General features: G+C 37.9%; 1 protein-coding gene across 2 annotated transcripts in view; it reads right to left on the reverse strand.

Annotated features, from left to right (window-relative positions):
• RNMT (RNA guanine-7 methyltransferase) overlaps positions 1–12,553 on the reverse strand; it is a 37,466-nt gene that overhangs the window by 13,783 nt on the left and 11,130 nt on the right. For both annotated transcript variants that reach the window (XM_003807799.5, XM_003807798.6), the window contains 4 exons: positions 10,029–10,141; positions 8,627–8,808; positions 7,667–7,831; positions 4,411–4,528 (listed from right to left, as the gene is read on the reverse strand). In XM_003807799.5, coding sequence (XP_003807847.1) covers positions 4,411–4,528; positions 7,667–7,831; positions 8,627–8,808; positions 10,029–10,141 — 578 coding nt within the window. The remainder of the gene's footprint in view (positions 1–4,410; positions 4,529–7,666; positions 7,832–8,626; positions 8,809–10,028; positions 10,142–12,553) is intronic.

Raw genomic sequence — 12,553 nt, forward strand, 5'->3', positions numbered from 1 at the left:
CTGCAACCTTGGCCTCCCGAGCTCAAGTGATCCTCCACCTCAACCTCCTGGGTAGCTGGGACTACACGCACAAGCCACTATGCTGGCTAATTTTTAAAAATTTTTTTGTAGGGACAAGGTTTCAGTATGTTGCCCAGGCTGGTCTTAAATTTCTGGTCTCAAAGAATTCTCCTACCTCAGCCTCCCAAAGCGCTGAGATCACAGGTGTGAACCACCACATCCAGCCTTATGGTCAACTTTTATCATAATCTTAGGATATTCACAGCTGGAAGAAGCTACATAATTTAATCACCACCAAGAACCATTTAGCAGCAAACACTTGCACCTTCTCTACTGTTAGCCAAAGGCTTTGTATATAAATACAAAGCTTAAAGATGTCATAAAAAGAGCTAAATATTAAAATGATGGCAATTTAATAGCCACGAAAAGCATAAATAGCAATTACAAATAATACAAATGAAAAAGTCAAGCCAACACAGAACGCTGTTTAATAATCCAGCCTCCAAAATACCGACATTTCCCATATTTACCTAAGACTCTGGAAAAGGGTCAGAAAAACATGCTGTGTTTTTAAGGGTATGCTGGCCAAATGTTTATCCAAGTTACTTCAAGTGCCATTTTTAATTCATTTTAAGTGATATCCCTTTATAGTATCTGCATTTTGCCTTTTAATACATGTAAATCAGGCCTGGCTCGGTAGCTCATGCTGTAACCCCAGCACTTTGGGAGGCCGAGGAAGGCAGATCACTTGAGCTCAGGGGTTCGAGACTAGCCTGGGCAACATTTCAACATCCTGTCTCTACGTAAAATACAAAAAGTAGCCAGGTGTGGTGGCACGTGCCTGTAGTCCCAGCTACTCAGAAGGGGGAGGTGAAAGGATCACTTAGGCCGGGTTTAGGTGAGGCTGGGGGAGAAGGGTCGGAGGGGAGGGGTTGCAGTGTGCCAAGATGCCAAGATGGTGTCAGTGCACTCCAGCTTGGATGACAGAGCGAGACTCTGTCTCCCCAACTCCCTCACCAAAAAACAAACCAGATACATGCAAATCAAAACACAATAAATTACATAAAACATTTAATAGAACCATCTACACTACAAAGTTTATGTTTTTAATAATTCATTTATAATTTTTTATAATTATTTGTCTTATTGCAATAAACCAGCTAGAAAGGAGGCACTTTAAACTTACAACTCCCAAATAAACTTTTAAGAAAATGATCTATGAATATCTGCTTTGCAATCTTCTTTGTCTCTTTTCTTTATAAACATCCTGCAGCAAGTTTAGGCATTAGAAATTAACCTATTTATTTGCTGTTTTAAAAGTACTCAGCTATTTGAGACTGCTGTATCATTAGCATAAACCACTTTACTTTGTATCACATCCCAACACAGGGCTCTAAGAAAGAACAGATTACCAATCACTTTTTTTGAACTTTAATTCCACATATTGTAGTTTTACCATATCACAAAGCTTCAGAACTTCGTTTTTGAATGCCTGCCAAACTATTTTGTTGTAAACTTGTTCTTCAACTTATCCTCCATGTGATTATCTGCTTATCACTGGACACCCAGTTTCTCTTCTCTACTGATCATTTTGAAAGACCAACCAATACATGATTATAAAGCTGTAAAACATCGTTATTTTTTAAAATTGATTTTATTTTTTGAGATGGAGTTTCAGTTTCGTCACCCAGGCTGGAGAGCAGTGGCGTGATCTTCGCTCACTGCAACCTCCACCTCCTGGGTTCAAGTGATTCTCCTGCCTCAGCCTCCTGAGTAGCTGGGATTACAAGTACGCACCACCACACCTGGCTAATTTTGTATTTTTAGTAGAGACGGGGTTTTACCATGTTGGCCAGGCTGCTCTACAACTCCTGACCTCAGGTTATCTGCCCGCCTCGGCCTCCCAAAGTGCTGGGGTTACAGGCATGAGCCACCATGCCAGGACCAAAACTTATTAAAACATATATATCTTAGTGTCTCCTCTAAAAGGAGTTACTTTTCCAGAACTGTCCCTAGAATATGTTTGCTGGTGAAAAAAAGAAAACAGGTGTCAGGACCTACAGTTCCATGGCCTACATCTTTTCATTCTTTCTTCTCTCTGTTCCAACGCTCCAGGAAAGCAGAAAAGTTGTACTGGTTCTAGTGCTGAACCCAGATAAAAGCTGGATGCTTCAGGAAAAGACTTTTTGGGACAAATATCAAGAAACAGATCCATTTAAACCTCTGACCTGGTCGAAAGCAGTGGCATCCGACTGCTCTTTCCACCTCTGGTCTGGTCTCAAAGTCCCTCCAAACCATCCCCCATTATGCCACCCAAGTAGTGTCCTAACTCTTATCTGGTCATGTCCTTTCCTGCTCCAAGTCCTTTACACGCCCACCAGAGTGACTTAGTCAAGAAGTAGGAAAACCAAAGGATTTTTCAAACTACATGCTATTACTGCTTCTGTCCCCAGACAGCCATGGTAACAGGTCATATCCCCAAGTGCAGTACTGGGAGAGAAGGAAGACTGCTGAAGAACTGTGAAGGCCATTAGTACTACTTCCTCAAACATCTCCTGTGCACTCTGGTTTCTCTGCCTGTCCTCTACCAATCTTCTTCCTTCCCAAAAGGCCCTTTATAAACTCACTGCACTTGGAATGCTTCAATACTGCAGTTCCCATCATGGACTGCATTATTCACTGAAATAACATGCCATAAAATTCTTGTTATCCCATACCCTACCATACCTAAGTAGATTTTGACATACATTACACAAGTGAATTCACTACCCATATGCTAAGAGAAAGGCTAAATAATTGACCACTATCATGCAAAGCACCATCAAATAAAGGCAATATGCTAAAGATATGCTGTATATGTGGGACAGGGGGACTTATCCACACATAGTTTTGCTAGTTTTCTCCTCTTCCTTAAGTCAAACAAAACAAGCATCCATTCCTAATATAAAGCCAATAAAAACATTCTTAGATCTAAAGTATAGGAAATATAACTAATGAGGAATATGAAATTTTACTGATTATGTATCTTAAAAGACAATTTAGAATTTATAAAAAGTCCTCCCACTCAACATTGTGGGAGTGGCTGGGTGCAGGTGCAACTTCAACAGGAGACTTCTGTTTGAGTATCATCTACAAAAACTGAAGAAAATCTAAAGGTTAGTATGCCTTGAGCAAGTCATTATCCTCTGAGCCTCAGGCTGCCCACTAAAAAAATGTGAAAACTGGCCAGGTGCAGTGGCTCACACCTGTAATCCCAGTACTTTGGGAGGCCAAGGCGGGAGGATTGCTAGATGAGGCCAGGAGTTTGAGACCAGCCTGGGAAACACGGCAAAACTTCATCAGCACAAAAAGTTTAAAACTGAGACAGGTGTAGTGACACACGCTTGTAGTCAGTTACTCAGGAGGCTCAGGTGGGAGGATCACCTTCCAGAAGGTGAAGGCCTCAGTGAGCTGTGATCACATCACTGCACTCCAGCCTGGGCAACAGAGCGAGATCCTGTCATTAACAAAAAAAAAAAAAAAAAAAAAAAAAGGAAAAAAATTAGTGAAAAGTTACCATTCTGCCTACTTCATGGAGGTAATTATAAGGATAAATAAGTCAGAGTATGCTTAAAGTACTTAAACTGAATAAACTCTCTAAGGAAGTTTAATGTCCATTTGATGAATATGATTCTACTGATCAATAATAAAAATGCTCACTGAATATTTTAGGTCTGTCCAACCAAACATTGTCTGGTAAGGAGAAAAAGGAAAAACAATCAATGGCTGTGTAATTGAAGCTTATATAGATACCTTCACTGCTGCATTAGGACAGGAGAGGTCTCAGCAACAACACAGTCTAAAAGACTGGAACCCTGCTAAAGAATTACCATACAATAAAATTATGTATGGTTTGAGCTTGTCTGGACACTGGCCAGGAAGGTTCTAAATTACTGTCGTAACCAAAAGGCACTGTTGTAAAGAACTGGTTCTCAACTTGGGGCAATTTTGTCCACCAGGGGACATTTGGCAATGTCTGGAGAGAGTTTTCTGGTTATCGTAACTGGGGACAAGAGTGTTACTGGAAGGCATCTAGTGCGTAGAAGCCAGGAATGCTACTGAATATCCTACAATGCACAGCATCCCACAGCAAGGAATTATCCAGAACAAAATGTCAACAGTCCTGAGGCTGAGAAATCCTATTTTAAAGCAGTACTATTTAGAAACAGAATTTGGTAACACCAGTACTCATTCTTTCATCAAGTATTTACTGAGCACTCACCATGCAGTTTCTGTATCAAGCTCCGTCCTAGGTGCTGAAGAGCGTAATACACATAACTATTTCATTTTCAGATGGCCTTGCAAGGATCTCAAGAACAGCCAAACAAGTTCACCATGACTGAAATTTGTACATCTTTTCTAAATACTCACCTCCAAGGCCTGCATTCGTTTTAAGAGCATTTTATTTTCATTGTTCTTAATCTTTTCTTCGTAGAATTCCAGAAATGTTTTTTTGTAGACTAGTTTCATATTGTACTTCTTTGCCATTCTGTCCAAAAAAGAATACTTAATGAAAAAGCTTCCACATGTTTGTAATTCCTCAACTTACTTTTGTACAGCAATGACATCTTCCGGACTTAACTAAAAAAGCTACCATTTCCTTGATAAATTCACAATAGAGTAATACAAAATGAATCAAGAGTAACATATCACACCTAAAAGAAACATGCATTCTAAATCTCAGGGGTTTCAGAGGGCTCTATTAGTATAACATAAAGGTCAGGAAGCAAATGAGAGTCTCCGGAGCTGTGAGATGCAGAAGAAGTGTAGGAAACTCTTTTCTACTGATTCCATTTCACTTTACTTGATCTCTCACAGCTGCACTGCAAACAGCTGCTGACTTCCTTCTTAAAGATTCACTTTCATCTCGACTTCTCTGGCAAGATACACTATTAATTTTTCCCCTACATCATGAACTGCTTCTTTGCAGGTTTTTTTTTTTTTTTCCTTTTTACTTACAGGTTTTTTTTTACCCAACTTCTAAACTTCAAGGTTCTGTAGAGTACAGTCCAGAGCCCTACTCACTTCCACCCCCCAGCTATCGGTAGTTCAGCTGTCTCTCATCACTCATGGATTCTACTGCTTATTAGAAATCTTCACCTGCATGTGTCACTGGCACTCTCTAACTTCCCACATCTAAGGCTGAACATCACTGCTCTTTTTCTGCCAATCTTTGCCATTTCAGTAAATCCATCTAGTGATCCATGCCATCTCCCCTTCTCTTTTACCCACTGTGCTCAATACACATCACTAAGTCCTTTCTATTTTACCTAGAAAACATCAATTTCAAATAGGTCCACTTCTTACCTCCTGCATTTGGCACCATCCTGCTGCTTCACTCACCATCACCACTCAGTGGTACCAGTCCATAAACTCACTTTGCTTGTCCCCTGCTTCCATTCTTACTCTCCCTCAATGAATTTTCCAATCACAGCCAGATTAAGCTTTCAGAAATGCAGACCTGAGTCATGTCACTACCCCCCTTAACACCCTCCACTGGGCTCCAGTGCACTTAGGATACAGAATATGGTCTCGAAGACATTCATCTGTAAAGGAATGCTGCCTCATTTTGGGACAGCCCCCGATATAAATCAGGATGGGCCTTCTTTCAACATCTTGGACTAGCCTAGCTTTCCCACTGCTGGGCCCTCACACACGCTGTCCTCTTGTCAGGAGCATTCTTCCCTCCAGTCCTCAGCTGCCCACCTACTTTTCCATCCTTTAGATCCTGACTCAAACATCGCTTCTTTACAGGTACCTTCCTTAAATCTTAATTATTATTAGGTCTCTCCGTTAGACTCTCAGGTAGTTTTTTTCCTCACTGCATTTGCCAAGTTTATAATCATGTATCTGTAGACAACAAGAGGGAGCCTGGAGATGACTTCAGGCAGCAGTTAAAGGAAGAGTGGAAGGAAGGGGAGAAACCCTGAAAATTAGGTGGGAGAGCTCGTGTACAGGGTGGCATTTGAGGGGATAGGGTAAGGGCAAACACTGGAGGGCCACTGAGGTTTCTATGTAAGAGGTATACGTAAGGCAGGATTCTGTTACTTCAATTAATCCTCCCTGGAAACGCAACATGAGCAAAATTAAGTCTTTTATTCCAGGCAGTTCATTTTCTTTTGTAAATCTCTAAAATAAGCCTTTAGAAATGAAACCAAGTTTTTTATTCCAGGCAGTTCATTTTCTTTTGTAAATCTCTAAAATAAGCCTTTAGAAATGAAACCAAGTTTTACACCTAAAAAAAATCATGATTCAAAGAATTGAGGCCCAATTTGAATAAGTTTTGCCACACAAAAAGCTTATTTCTGTTAAATTTCTTAATGAAATGGCAAAAAGGCATCTCAAAACCCCCACACATTTTCAGATTCTATTTCATCCAATACTGTTTCAATAAATAATCTTTTAAAAAATTAGACATTAAACTGATGACTTAGGTTTACCATCATTAGGCAATTTAAGTCAAAAAAAAAAAAAAAAAGAAGACCGCTAGGTCTTGTTTAGCATTTAAAACAAATCTTTCATTATCTTTTTGATTATATTAAAATCACCAAACTGTTAACTAAAATCTCAAGCTAACATATTAAACATACTCAATAACATTCCACAAGTTCTTTTTTAAATAAAGTTGAAGAGCAGTAACATTTCCCCAGTTTATTAGTTTTAAAAATTAAAAGGAAAATGTAATTGATATTTTTAAATTTTGTAAATGGTTTATATTTATAAAATTATGCACAGTATTTTCCTCATGTTCAGTCACAATGCTACTTGGCTTTCTTATATTATTGAATAAGCTATTATAGAACTCCTGAAAATACTGTAACCCTAATTTTACAGACTGACTGAGTTACAATTAAAATAAGCACCAAGCAGAAGTAAGCAGACAATATACCTCTTTTCTCAGTTAATATTCAAAACAAAAGATTTTTGTTTCTAAAAAGTAGAAAATCAAGTTCAATCAATCATGACATGGCCTACATTTAAGCTGACTTTTATACTCTCCCCACCGGGGAAACTCTGGAAACCAAGGTGTATCACAAGGCCTTGAAGCCTTACCTGGTAAGGCCCAGTTACCCCCAGCTTTTCCTGTGTCTACAGTTTGCCAGGACTCCTAGGAATTCAGGCACATGGGAGAATACATTCCTGAATCAGGATTTTATCATCAACATTGCCTGTGGGACATAGGCAATTTCAAAGTTATAGTGAAATGCAAACAACTTTTAATACTCATCTCTGTCAACAGAGGATCTTTGATTTATGAAGACTCATTGTTTATCATCAAAGTTACCAGTAGTCACTAAAAAAAAAAAAAACTTTTGCTATTTGTGTCAGGCATTTTGTGCCACAAGCTGAAGGCAACTGGTTCCCTTTTTCACCCATAGGATTAAAAAATTCCAGGAATGAGAGAAAACTAAGTTAGGCTATTATGAGACCTATGGCAATAATCCCCTAGATGTGAAGCTAGTCTTGTTTGTTTGTTTTTTTTTTTAAAACACAAAAACAAAAAAACAAGATTATACTTTTTCTTTAGCCCTCATTTAAAATAAAGAGTAAAATAAATATTGCTTTTCCCCGCTTTTCTTTCCCTTAAGACAAAAAGAAAAGAGTGAACAGATTAATGACTTCTTACTCATTTAGCAATGGAAAATAGACCAAGAATTCAGGAACATCCACAACACCTTCCAAGTTGAAGTCATATTTGCAGCCAAATAAAGGATAATCTCCTTTCTTCTGAAATTTCACAGTATATATTTCATTTCCAAATGATTCTGTTTCTGAAGCTTCAAGGCGTCTTCTATCAAGGTTATCGCCCAACCAAAATAAAAAGATTAAAATTGTGATTAGTGTAGATTTATTTTGATCAGATTATGCATGTGAAAAACTACATGATGCACACTTGATTAGCTTTTTAATTAGATCTGGGCTACCTTTTTTTTTTTTTTTAAAGTGACAAGGTCTTAATCTGTCATTCAGGCTGGAGTGTGGTGGTGTGATCATAGCTCACTACAGCCACCAACTCCTGGGCTCAAGTGATCCTCCTGCCTCAGCCTCCTGAGCAAGGACTACAGGGGCGTGCCACCACGCTGGCTAATTTGTAAATTTTTTGTAAAGACAAGGTCTCACTATGTTGTCCAGGCTGGTCTCAAACTCCTGGCCTCAAGCAATCCTCCTGCCTTGGCCTCCCAAAGTGCTAGGATTATAGGCATGAGCCACTGCACTCTCCTGATTTGAGCTACTTTTAAGAAGCAATATACTAAAAGATCACCAACAGTCACACCAATAAAATTAAGCTGGAAGTAGGTATCACTCTCATGACAGCTGGTTCATCTCTGTGCCTGTCTATCTGACCTGCAGTTTGTCTATCACTATAACTTCAGTCTCTAACTTACACACAAAGATGAACTGTTAAAAGTTCATCTGTAAATTTGTCTATTGAATTTAAATTTTGAATGTCTACTCAAATATCTTATGAAAGTGTTCAACACTTATAAAATTAAAATAGCGTATTTTAATAAAATCTACCTCTGATAAACATTTGCTACTTAATACTGAATATTTTATAAACCACAATATATTTAAAAGTACTTACATCAATTCAAAGCTATTGGGAGTAGTACCAATAAAATAGCCCCCAGGGCTAAGTCTCTCACACGCATTTCTCAGCATCATGTCAGCCTGCTCATAAGACTCAAATGAGTAATGACAGACAAACTGACAACTGCAGATGTCAAAACACATTTGTGGGTCACGAAATTTGTCAATCAGAAGTTCCTGAAACAAATTAAAATGAGTTAAGATTGTGAGGTAACTACAACAAAGATTAAAAACTTTTTAGTAAATTAACTTCTAGAATGTAAGGTTCTTCCTTTCCCTCACAATCTTTCCCTTGTACAATAAAGGACACACAGAAATCATGCATGTATTCTAGTTTAACAGAATAATTTGATTCCCACTTTCACAGTATTTAAAAACTGAGGAATTCTGAAATCATGTTTAAAATATATTAGTCAATTATGACATTTCAAGTTGATCCTTTCATCACTTTACTTGACAGCTAAAATAAAATGACATTCAACATTGAGTTAAAAAACATCTGGCGTTTGGCATTTTTTAAAAAATGCAAAAATGTTTTAAAGGTATTACAACTTTCTGGCAATATACTCCCACTTATCTTTTTCACTTTCAAATTTCAAACAAAACGTGTATGATTAAAGGTATCTATAACAGTTCAGTGAGTCAATAAGTCAATGAAGAACAAAAAGTTCATGGTGAGACTTTCACCCTTGAAGCAGTTCTTTTTAAGAAATTCAGAAACAGGTGGAAGGTAGGAAAAAACCAAACAGGCTCTGATATGTTGGGAAACTAATAAATTACAAGGTGAACAAAACATAGTATAAGTTCAGTTCTATTTCAAAATACTGGAAAATAAATGATGTCCATACAGAAAAGCAACAGCTAATTTCAATTCAAATTATTAAAAGCAAAAAATTACAAGTATTCAGTGAGTCATTCAAGGGAATTTATCGTACTAGAATTTCCAGTCGAAAGTGAAAATGCATATTCCAAGATTTTTAAAGTTTCAAAACACATTTTAAAAAATGAGTAGCTGGGCACCATGGCTCATGCCTGTAATCCCAGCACTATGGGAGGCAGGCAGATCACCTGGGCTCAGGAGTTTGAGGCCAGCCTTGGCAACATGGCAAAACCCCATCTTTACAAAATATATAAAAATTAGCTGGGTGTGGTGGCATGTGCCTGTAGTCCCAGCTACTCAGGAGGCTGGGAGGCAGGAGAATCACTTGAGCCTGGGAGGCAGAGGTTGCAGTAAGCTGAGATCGTGCCACTGTGCTCCAGCCTAGGTGACAGAGTGAGACCCTGTCTCAAAAATTAGAGTAAATTTTTTTAAAAAAGTAAAAATTGAGTTGATGTTTAAAACAAATTATTTACCCAAACTAAAAAAGTAAAAAATAAATTGACCAAAGAAACTGTACCTTTGAGCTGTCAGCAGTTATAAATTCTGCACTGAAAATATATTCACTATCACGACGATTTTTCATGTCCTCATACCGCTGCTGACACTGTTTGACAGAAACATCGGCAATATCTGGAAGGATGGAAGGGTATTAGTAAGTATCAACACAGAATGCCAGAAATCTAGACATTGATCTCAACTGACAAACTCTGGCATAAAAGTCGGCCTTAGTACCAGTGAAAAGGTTTTATTTCCTTTAAAAGAAAAGAAAAGGGCTTTGTTCCGACGCAAATACCCTATCAGTTTTCAAGAGGAACTAAAAGCGTCTCAATAGGTACGGACGCTATGAAAGTTCTATCATGATTTTTAAATGCTTATTCAAAGTAAAAAGGAGAAAGTTTTATTCCAATCTGAATTATAAAACCTAACACTATCAATAAGCCCAGTTTTGGAAATACCAAGGGTATATTTTTATAATAAAATGTTATTAGCCCTTTTCTTTTTTTCTTTTTTGAGACAGAGTCTTGCTGTATTGCCCAGGCTGGAGTGCAGTGGTGCAATCTTCACTCACTGCAACCTCTGCCTCCAGGGTTCAAGTGATTCTCATACCTCAGCCTCCCGAGTAGCTAGGATTATAGGTTGTGTGCCACCATGCCCAGCTAATTTTTTGTATTTTTGGTAGAGGATGGGGTTTCACCACATTGGCCAGGCTGGTCTCTAACTTCTGGCCTCAAGTGATCCACCCTCCTTTGCTTCCCAAAGTGCTGGGGATTATAGGCATGAACCACTGTGCCCAGCCTGCCCTTTTCCCTGTTTAAAAATTCACACTGATAATGCAAAGGCAATGGGATCTTATCACAAATACAAAGTAGCAGCACTAAATGGTACTGGCAGTACTTCATGTATTCTTCACCACTATACAATATGCAGGGGGAGAAAAACAGTTTCATTTAAGAATACCCTTTATAAAATAGTGAAAATTAATTTTATTAAACCTGGGCTTTTGAATACACTTTTTAAAATGTTGTGTGATGAAATGGGAAGTAACAAAACATTTCTGCTACCTAACAAAGTATGATGGTCATCTTCAAGAACAGTACTGATATGACTGTTCTGAGTTTTGAGCTGTACTGGCCACTTTTTTTCTGAGAAAATTATTTTGACTTGAATGACTGACAAACTACAGTTATGCAGACTTGAGAACCTGGCACATATTTTCTTGAAAATGAACAAAGTGAACCTGTCACTTAAAGTTCCCCAACCCTTGGGCGACAAACCAGTACAGGTCCACGGCCTGTTAGGAACCAGGCTGCACAGCAGGAGGTGAGTGGCAGGCAAGCTAGGTTGCATACTCCTTATGAGAATCTAACACCTGATGATCTGAGGTAGAATTCCATCCCCCCGCTTCTGTGGAAAAACAGTCTTCCATGAAACCGGCCCCTGGTGCCAAAAAGGTTAGGGACCGCTAATTTAAAGGGAGACAAGGGACAGTGTATTTGTTGCCAAAAATAAAATTGACTTTCAAATAAGAATTACAACCCTGAAAAACTCGTATTGATCACTGTGGGCTGGACTTCTTCCCAATACTTTTCTGATTGGCAGTGATATTAAACACGTGATTTTTTGATTCTCAACAATTAGATCTGCATAACTTTAGTGAACAGTATTTTCCAAGTACTATAAAATCATGCAGGAAGTGCAAGACAGATTAATGGATTTTAATGTTACACAGTATAAAAAGTTCATCACTAAGGTTTCAGATTCCATATTGTAACTACTCTTTAAGAAACCACCACTTACTGAGTTTTGATGTAGTAACAGAGGAATATCTACAATTATCAAAAAAGGCGGTTAAAATACTTCTTTATTTTACAACTACTTATCAACCAAAATAAAATCACAACATATTGGATGCAGAAACAGGTGTGAGAATCCAGTTGTCTCCTGCAATTTCAAACTCTAAAGGGATTTACAAAAATGTAAAAGCCAGCCTTGTTACTTTTACTTTAATGAACTAAAAAAATTTTCAAAATTCTCAGCTTTAATTTCTAATATAGTAAATATCAGTAGCTACTTACCATAATTACATACAAAAAAGCTTTCTGGGGTCCTCAATAATTTTTAAGTATACAGGGCTCATAAAACCAAAAAATCTGAGAACTGCTAATTTGGGCAGTACTTCAGTAGTGGGGGTATGTATCTCTTTTAACTCACCACATCAGAAAGACGCTGATGTCTGCTTGTCCCACTTCAGTGTTAAGACTAACCACCGGGCTAAGGTGATTGATGGATTGATTCATTGCGTTACTATCGACTTTTCCCTTAATGGCTTCCGTAGCAAAAAAAAAAATTATTGCCTAGATCTATTATTTCATAAAGAATGAAAAAAGTTATGATTTTCTAATTCTATAATTCCTCTTTATCTGATTGAAAAAAAAAAACAACTGCCCTTTTCAACCATCTGATTACAAATGTTTGATTTCCTCCCCTTAATTTATCAGTTTCAGAATAGTTTCTTAGCAGCCTTCAAGGGTGAACAATGTG

This window comes from Pan paniscus, chromosome 17, assembly GCF_029289425.2.
Source record: "Pan paniscus chromosome 17, NHGRI_mPanPan1-v2.0_pri, whole genome shotgun sequence".
Taxonomy (NCBI): domain Eukaryota; kingdom Metazoa; phylum Chordata; class Mammalia; order Primates; family Hominidae; genus Pan; species Pan paniscus.